At 39.3% G+C, this 9,936-nt stretch overlaps 1 protein-coding gene across 2 annotated transcripts; it reads right to left on the reverse strand.

Moving 5' to 3' along the window:
* Positions 1-2,879: 2,879 nt before the first annotated feature.
* LOC102205992 (uncharacterized) lies at positions 2,880-8,181 on the reverse strand. Of its 2 annotated transcripts, XM_005732692.1 has the most exons (4): positions 8,113-8,181; positions 4,972-5,283; positions 4,328-4,597; positions 2,880-4,146 (listed from the first exon to the last, which is right to left on the reverse strand). In XM_005732692.1, exons 1-4 carry the CDS (start codon positions 8,168-8,170, stop codon positions 4,031-4,033), a joined length of 756 nt encoding a protein of 251 aa, XP_005732749.1. In that variant the 5' UTR covers positions 8,171-8,181; the 3' UTR covers positions 2,880-4,030. The 2 variants fall into 2 exon arrangements, with proteins under 2 accessions (XP_005732749.1, XP_013766221.1); XM_013910767.1 differs by lacking the exon at positions 4,972-5,283.
* Positions 8,182-9,936: the final 1,755 nt, after the last annotated feature.

Genomic DNA, 9,936 nt, shown 5'->3' on the forward strand with positions numbered 1-9,936 from the left:
GATGTTGTTGATTTTTCTTTTATGCGAGCAGCTCAGGAGAATTTCAAAGCTGTTCTTAACACTCCGACACTGGTCTCTCAATCTCCCGTTGGAGAACCGCGAGCCTCCCCATGATGGTATCAAACTTCTGTCCCGTGGTGTTGTCATTCTTGTACAGATACAAACATAACAGATATAAGGTTATTATTTTTGTTTTTTATTTATGAACAGGCCGAAAGTCCTCACTGGCTCCATGTCATTAAGTCACACGCTGGTTCGCTATCTCTGGATGGACATACCTAAACACATCACAAATCCCGCCAATGATTCACTTCCTCGTAAACCATTGAATCAGGTACTGAAGCAGTGACATATTGAATTGAGCTTTGGATGTCACTGATCACGTGACTTTGACCAGACGAACCGAGCTTCGGCACTGTGCTTCTGAAGTTCTGTGTTGGGTTGTTGTTTTTTGTGGTTGTTTTTTCTGATACCTGGGCCAGAAATAATTGGTTTTAAGCCTGATCTAAAATGTAGAGATGGTCTGTCTCCTGAATCCTAAAATGGCAGGGGTCTTTTAAAAACTCTAGGAACAGCAAGTAAACCTACAGTCTGAGAGCAAAGTGCTCTACTGGGATAAAAAGGTAGTACCTCCATTACTGAAGCTGCTGCACTCAGCTGTTGCTGCAAAGTGGTTGGTGCCTGTGGTGGTGCTAAAACCCGAACCAGCATGGGTAGATAGCACTGACATTATAAGAGGTTTTATTCCCTCTGATTTAATTTTGGTAAGCTTAGCAGATGTTACTGTAGATGCTCCTGGGGTCAGTTTCTGCCTTCGTCTTCACAGCAGAAAAAGTTCCTCGTTTTTGACCTGCTTCACACAACATTTACATAAGTCAGATCGTTACAAAGATTTTGCTGTTGAGTTCAGTTTTTTTATTCAGTTTTTAAATAACTCACTGATTGAAATCAGAGGAGTTGAAGATAAATATATGCTTTGTAATACATCCTATTATATAGCGCTGCAAAGAAAATTTAAGATAAGATCATAATTATTGTAGGAAAAAACTGACAAACTTACCTTTTACTTCAGAGTTTTTTGATTAGAGTGGTCAATTGTGGCGTAGATGATATTCTCCTCTGGCTCGTTCTGATTAGAAACACAGTGGATTGCATAAATATCAATACACAGAACTCCGCTCTTGGGTGAGAACTTTGACATCATAAATTCCATTTTAGGTCAACAAAAATACTTTCAGAAACTACAATATGTTGCATTTCTAACAATTATCAGTTTGTGCATTTTTTCTTTACCCTTTTTCTGTTAAAAAAAAACTTTGGGGAATCTATAAAGGTGAAAATTCAATATGAAAGGATCAATGTGAACATAACCATAACCCTCATTTGTCTTTCTGACAGGTCAATGGGTCACTGTCTCCTGGTGGATCTTAATAGATTAATTTAACTTTAATCTTAATTTGGCTGTACTTTAACAAGTATGATCAGATTACCGCAGTTCAATAATCTGCCACATTAAATAATCAAGAGAATTTTCTTTAAATAGTTATGAGGAGAATCCTGGAAGCATGGTAAGGTGTTGTAAACTAATTCAGAAACTAAATCAATGTCAAAAAACAAGAATCTTAGGAGATTTCTAGAGTATAGCACTTTTTTTTTCTCTAAGTACAATTTTTTCCAAAAATTTGGAGTTTATCCTCAAAATGATCCATCATATTTTTAAATGCAGATTAATCAGATTAATGTTGATATCTATCTAATATAGATATTACCAAACTAGCTAATATCTACTATATGTTAATTGTAAATTTGATATTTCAAAGCCATAACGTAAAGATTTATCAAGGTAGCAATGTTACCTCACAGCAAGAAGATCCAGGGGAATTATTATGAATTACTTTGTTCAAGTGATGACAAATATTAAAGCTTAAGAATCATAACTTGGCTTTATTGAGTACCGCTGTACTTTTCAGTGCTTTTATTCTACCAACAGCTACTTAATGGGAAACACCTATACGTTAAGCAAGGCAGCCCTAGCAGAAACTAATAGACAGCATATGTGGACCCATTTGAAAACAAGATGTTACACTATAGTCTATAGGTTTAGCCACTAATAATAAACTAATAATTAAATGCAATCATAAAAAAAACCTGTAGAGCCGGAAAAGGGAGATTTTCTTTTTCATTTTCACCAAGTGTTTAATTGTTGGGGTCTCTGTGTATTTCTAAATGGAAATTATTCAGACATTACAAAAGAAAAAGAACCTAATGATGAAATCAGTATTGCATTAAAGCTTATGTTCATTGGGCCGCCTACAGTCTTCTATAAAAGGTTGGTGAAGACATTTGTCGCTGGATTTCTGTAAACAAGCTTTACATCAGAAAAGGTGATGCCATTTCCTATTTCTTATGAATTAAAAGGCAGAATTTCAGAGGAAGTTATGTAGTTACTATTGCCCAATTACCATTTAAATAACACAAGATCCTAAATTTAGTCATAACATTTTAATTCCATAATTTGGTATCTTTTGTGTAGATGTTGTTACGAAATCAGTTTCACCCCGGTTCTTTTATTCCTCGGGCATCCAGAGACGGCACCGGACTCAGTAGTCATTTTCACAAAAACCTTTATTAATCTTTATTCATCTTCATTTAAGCATGCACTTCTAGAAGGGGAGATGTGCAAGGCCAGTGTCCCTCTGCAAATCTTCCCTCCTTTGTCTGTGAAACATAGTTTTGTAGAAGCGACCCTATCATAAAACCCCCATGGTGTGCTGCAAACTTGTGTCTGTGTGTGTATACACGAACACGTGAGTGCCTGTGTGTGCACATACCCGTGTGTCCATGTGAGTGCACGTGAGTGAGTGTGCATGTAGGTGTGGGTGTGTCGTAACAGCCAAAGCACTGTGTGTGTGTCTCTGTGTACGTGACTTCCTGCCGGTCATAAAAGTAATCTCCTCACCCAAGCTAAACCAAATTCCTTTAGACAACATACAAAACAGAGTTAACAGATTACAAACACTGAGACCCCCACTCTGCATCCACTGGGCCATTGGCCCCTTGTTGTCTTACAGTTACAGATAAGCGTGTGGAGAGTCTCCTGCAAACCTACTTCTAAGTTTATAACAATTATGAGTTTTTATTAAAGGTACAAGCATCAGCAATCCCCAACTGTAGCTTCCTGTCTCCTTTTATGACAGGCAGACCCCCAGTGTCCATAAATTCCTGTCCCTCTAAACAATTACACACTCTCAGGCCTACAGCTAAGCCAAACTAAAACATACAGACAAATCCTTCCCTGTTCCTCTCATCTACTGCTGGACCCTCTTATCTAAGCAAATTTAACACATTATATTCTAATAATTATTTTCTTGTACTCACAATGTGCAATGCTGCTACATTTTATTCAGCAAGAAGAACTGAAACTGCAGTGAACAAAAGCCCATATCCTTATCATTGTGACAGTCCAAAGGCAGGTAACAATACCGGGGTGAATGACTGGATAATTTACCACAGATGGGGAAGAAATGTGGGGGATTATTAAAATGGAAATTCTTATATAGTGAAGCAAGGTCAGGTTTATTTGTCTTAGATGGGTGGGCAAAACCAAAAATCCAAGTCAGAAATAACAGGGATTGAGCGTGGTTATTATCTTTATCTGCTAACCCAGGCTCTCAGGCCCTCAGGCTCTGCTCTCATACAAAAGAGCATTTCATCATTTCATTTTCTGACCAGGTGAGTGCAACTCAGTCCTAGTTCAGGGATTATCTGAGAAGTATGATTATTACATTAGAGACAAATAATCTCTAATTTAACTCTGACACAAATAGTAAAGTGCTCATATTGACACAAAGATGTCGTTTGGTGTCCAAAGCTTACTTTGAAATAAGAACACGTGATAGAAATTTCAAATTTTTTGAGTTTTTTTTTCATTCACTCTTATGTCTTCAAGTGGCTTTTTGCATCCTGAAAAGGCAGAGAGCACAGCAATTAGATTCAAATGTCAGATTGTTTATCAGTGCTCTATCAGGATCTAAATCGTCTCATCTCTGTCTCTGAGGACAAAAACAGTGATTGCAGCCATTAGGATCACTGCTCCAATGCGAAGAGTCCACATGATGTAGCTCACAGGAAACTGATCTGTGTACTCTATGAAAAACAGTACAAAAAAATGTCATGCTTTTGTAACTTTATTATTAAAATCTGGTCAAATTAATGTTTGAACATTTGGAAACTACAGTAAATTACTTCTACAAATAAAACCAAAGCTTTATTTATTGAAGTGCATAATTCAGATTATTTTGAAATTCATTTAAGCTTCTTATCATACCTATAGGTGTGTAGTGAGCTTCTATCTTCACACTGTTGTTCTTGATATACTGGCAGGTGTATGTTTTGTTGTGGGCCCTCTGAGGTTTCACAGTCAAAAGAGAAACGCACATCGGTCCAATGTCCCTCGCACCACTGCCGAGCAGCACAGTTCCTGTTTCGTTCAACCAGACGATGCTGTTCTCGCCACACAATTGGGAGTCAGAGTATTTGAAGAGAGTGCACGTTAATGTGATGTATCCATCCCAGTTTTGCGTCTGAGATGCTGCAACTGAGAGAAAACAGGTGATAAAAGAAATCTAAAACTCTGTAACAGGTCCTCAGAACTTTTCCCACATTTCAAACAAATTTCACTGGATTCACTGGTGAGATTTCACTTTTAATCTGTTATTTCAGAGGTCGGCATGAATCTGAAACCTTTTAAATTCCCAAACTAAAACTGTTATATGATGTTTGGTCAAATCTTCGCCTCTTTCACAGTTTGTTAGTCTGCAGTTACTGCTTGCTGAATGTTCTGTGTACGCAGTTAATTTATTAAGACAAAAATGTAGTGAACATAACTGTAGTGTTTGGGAGGAGAGTCAAAGTGAAGAAAAGGATATGAGATTTGTCCAAGCTCAGAATCATTACAGTCCAAGTACTCACTGTTCAAAATATGCAGACCCACAATTGTATCCTGGGCTGTAGTGTTCCCAGACCAACACCAGTAAAGGCCAGCATCTTCAGCAACAATGTTCCTGATGCCCAGGGAGCAGTTACTGTACAGACTCAGTCTGGCTGCTTGAGCTGAGTTCTCCATAATAGCGCCATTCCAAACCATTTCTATTGTCTCAGAGTTATCTCTGTTATAAAACCACGTAATGATGGAGCATGATGAGTTCAATGAGGATGTGTTATCACAGGGGAGAACGACATCATTTGTGTAATAAACATCGATGTAGGTTTCACTGATGCATGCTGCAAAGAAATAAATATGTTTATTCTACTTTCTTTTTTCTTTGAATCCACGTATTTACCTATCAATCAATACCAAGAAACAGGAAACTTAAATGTTCATTTTTTTGCCCACAGCCTATAAGACTAATAGGAACCTCTCATACTCATGCTAATTTGAACTTTCTTTTTTTTTTCATAATCATTTCTGTGATGTAGGTTACGTTCCTTCACTTATTTTTCTGACTGTTATTTGAAGGCTTAAGTTAGGGTGGCATGATATTGTGATCATCAGCAATTGCTACATTTCAAATGATGTTATATTGCTAAATTATTTTCAGCCCCTGAAAATAAGGGGACCATGTATATAAAACCTGTATGATGTTGGTATATCTCATAGCAAGAAAGTCCTGGGTTTGAATCTGCTGGCCAGCTCAGGTATTTCTCTGTAGAATTTAAGAATTACAGCCATTTATAAATATGGTCCCCTTATTTTGAGTTAGTGAAAATAATTGAGCAAACTAACATAATTTGAAATATAGCACTTGTTTTTAACATTTAAAAATTCTTTGCAGTCAATGGCTGTCTGAAGTCTAAAGCCCATGGACATCAACAAATGCAGTTTTTCCTCCTTTGAGATCCTCTGCTAGTCCAGCCTTCAGTTGCTGTTTGTTTGTGGGTCTCTCTGCATTCAGCTTTGTTTTTAATAATGGAAAAATATGCTCTGATCATTTGCCAAGTCAGGCATCAGATCAGATGCCTGACTTGGCAAATGAATAACGCTACTGTGGCAGGATGTGGTTTGCAGCTCAGCTGCAGGGGAGGGGTGGAGTAGTGCATTCAATGGACAGTGCCAGGGAAGGCCTGCTGGCGCAGTTGATTTTCATCATCCTAACCACACCTTCCCTATTTCTAGTAGTTGCTGGGGCCTAGAGGAAGAGGCCCCAGAAACTGCTGGGGTTCTGGTAACGAGTGTTACAGTGGTGCCCAACTTCCAGGTGTGACATGTCAAACCCACAGGTACCGCAGCCAGTTCAGGTGGCCCAGATGATGGGCAGATGCAGGCAGTTGTGAATGGGAGGCAGCTAGAGGACCTGTAGGTCAAGACTGGGCGTGGACACTTCCACCAGGAGTGCCCATTCATGGAAGCCAGCCATGTGTTTGGTGTTGCTGAAGTCCCAACAGACTCCCTGGCTCAGGAGGCACGTACAGGGATCCAGTAAGGTCCCAAGGGGGTACACGCCAGGCTATTGTTGACACGGGCTGTACACAGACCCTTGTCTAACAAACGCTGGTTCAGCCAGGGAGGTTAGAGGCTGAGTTGGTGGAAGTTAGATGTGTGACATACCCAAATATCCCATAGTGCCACTGCAAATTAAACATAAGGGCAAGACGCATAGAGGAAAGACTGTGCATCCCTTAATTCTGGGGACAGACTGGCCAGGGTTTAATAACCTGCTGGGGCAGTGTGCGGGGATGCATGGCCTTTAACAGTATGTAGCAGCTGTGCTGCACCTAGCAGTGACACAGGCTCGTCCGGGAGAGGAGACAGCAAGGCCCTGCTCGCCCCAGGATTTCACTCCACAGGAGATTTCCTACTAGAACAATTTCATGATGACACCCTGCACTCAGCCTTTGACCAATGGATAAAAATTGATGGTCACATGGTACACCCTGATGCAGCGCTGACCTACCAGCATTTTGTACTGATCAGAGATAGACTTCATAGAGTGAGTCATGACACTCCCAGTTGTTGGTTTCTAAAAGCCGCCAGAAAATGATATTGCCGTCGGCTCTAAAACTCCATGGCAAGGCATATGGGATATGAAAAAACTCAGGTGGACTGGCATCTCTACTGCACGTTTTACCATAATTTTGAGTTGGTGCGATTAATGTACATAAGTTTAAGGATATAATGGTTTCATCTGTTGAAAGTTTTTTTTCTAAACTGTGCATGCCCTTGAAGTTTTTACCAGCTCTCTGACAGGTTTCTGTTTTTCTGCCTAATGATGTCCTCCATCACTTCCATTCTTCTATTTGGGCCTCATATTTAGAAATCCAGTGGAAAGCAACAGTTTGAATCAAATTAATATATATTATCTGTTTTATTCGTCATGAGATACAAAAGAAAGAAAAAAGTCTCCCCCGGCCATGAAACCACTTGCCAGTCAATTGTACAATTGCCTCTACAAAGCCTCTGAAAGTGTAAAACAGCTATGATTTCTGAACAGTTAATGCACAATTTTTATAAGATGCCTTTAAATTAAAGCCAAAAGTCAGCATTGCAATCACATCTTGACTGTTTGAATTAAAATCCACTGGTACTGATGTACAGAGGCAAAACTACAAAATTCTTATCTGTCCATAAAGTTCTTAACTCTACATCGTCCCTATCAAGACCTGTGAAAAGATCAGTGTTTTTCTAGTAGCTTCTATCCTGTCATTTGCACCTCTCAGCCAACTGAAGATGTAAACATTATTCTAACACTGATATGCAGATTTCATTCTATAATTAATAATTAATAAACAATAGAAAAAAACAGTAATAAACAAGGGAAATGTGCTGTATATTCAACTAGAATGAACACTTAATTGATTGCTATGTGCATAGCAGAATCTACAGTAGCCCTGCTTTGTGTGAAGCGCTGGATCATAACCTTTTCAGTTTTCTGTTGCGGTTAAAGTCAATGGAATTGATCAAATTAAGGTCCAAAATCTAAGAATACAAAGATGTTGTCATTTTGTGTTGGCAATTGATGATAATTTTCCTCATGGCTACAACAATTTAAATGTTCATATTTCATAGCAACATAGTCAAGCACAAAAGTAAGAAAATAAAATCTGAGTAATTACCTTCAAACTGAAGCATAAAAATCAGGATTGTTAAAAGTGAAGAAATGTGTTGTTGCATCTCTCTCTGCAGGCTCAAATTAGGCTCTCTGGCACAGAAGAACAGAAGTGATAACATTTCCTGTTCCTGGTTTCAGAGAAAAACTTGTGAAATAGTCCCATTCGTCACCCAATGTATCTGCAGTTTGACAGGGTATGTATGAATCTGAATGTGGGTCACAGTCCCTGGCATTGGGCACTTTTTTGTTTGATTTTACTGCTGTTCTTGTGCTCTACATTCATTTATTTTTTTATTGTTTGAGATTTGAATTCCCATTTTGATTTTGTTATTTTTGTAAGAGTAATTTCTAATGATACTGTTGAGTCTTTGTCTGTTTTACTGTCCATGTGTTACTCTTCCTGCTCTCTGCCTCATCTTTCTCTGTTCTGTAAAATTAGCTTTGTGTCTCTTTCTTGGTAATGATAACTGGACTTGCTCTCATACTGCTTTTTACTACAAACCACCAAGGGTGATCGTGGCTCAAGAGTTGGGTGTTCGGCTTATGATCGGAAGGTTGCTGGTTCGAGCCCCGGCTCAGACAGTCTCGGTTGTTGTGTCCTTGGGCAAGACACTTCACCTACCGCCTACTAGTGATGGCCAGAGGGGCTGATGGCGCGATATGGCAGCTTTGCCTCTGTCAGTCTGCCCCAGGGCAGCTGGACAACTGTAGCCTGCCTTCAATGTGAGAGTGAATGAATAGTGGTATTGTAAAGCGCTTTGAGGGGTCCTAAAAAGCGCTATACAAATGCAATCTATTATTATTAATTCAAATAGGCCTTCAAGCACTTTTTCTAGCAGTCACACACACTCACGGCTACATCCAGGACAATTAGGAGATCAAACCTAGTCAAGAGCAGATGGAACCTGGGACTGAACTACTAATCTTAGAGATCTCTAATTGTTAGAGAACAGGTTCTACTGCCTGAAATCAACAGGTATGTGTGGCGGCGGTGTGATCGCTAGCTAAGCTGCAGGGGAGGACTGGGGCAGTTAGGCTCAAGTGGGTGGTGCCAAGGAGGCTGGAGGGACAGGTGGCGATGATTTGCCTAACAAGGTTTCTCCCTTTTTATATAGTGAAGCTAGAGGGAGGGGTGTTCGCAGATGACTAACTCAAAAGTTGGTGAACAGCGTGCCGAAACATAAAGCCACATGTGTGTTGCTTCAATAAACACTCCTCAAGTGAACAGCATCACAGTCTGTCGGGTCAATCTTTACAGTATGATGTCATTACCTACTGAGCAATCAGTTATCTCGAAAAAAAATGTGACCATTCCTGTGAGTACTAGAGTTTGGGGTGGGGGGTTGATGGTATTATAATATCTTTTGTAGCTATTTTATGTATTCACACAGGGATATGATAGTTTATTAAATAAATTAAAAAATAATCTGTGAATGCTAAAAAAAATGAGGGCTCATCTCCTGCACTAACATCCTGACATAACGTCATCAGAGCAAACTTATATTAAATTGGCTCAACCAAAAAAGCACCCAACACTGGACACACTTAGACAAAGCTACCTCTAAATGCAGAGCATGCCGATGGTAAAAGTGGGATAGCAACCTCCTTATTCATGGGGGTCAAGGAAATGTGATTCAGAAGGAGGTACATTTTTGGATTATTCAATCCTATCTTTAGGGTTTTTTTCTAATTTGCGCAGCTTCATCTCCTTGTTCTACCAGTGACATGGAGATCTATGGAAGAAATATAGTGTCATCAGAATTCAAGTATTTTTAGACATTGAATTTATGACACTGAATTTTTATCCTCCAAATTTCCCTGCAAAAAT

This window comes from Pundamilia nyererei, unplaced genomic scaffold (assembly GCF_000239375.1).
Source record: "Pundamilia nyererei isolate P.nyererei 1_Seehausen unplaced genomic scaffold, PunNye1.0 scaffold00048, whole genome shotgun sequence".
NCBI lineage: Eukaryota > Metazoa > Chordata > Actinopteri > Cichliformes > Cichlidae > Pundamilia > Pundamilia nyererei.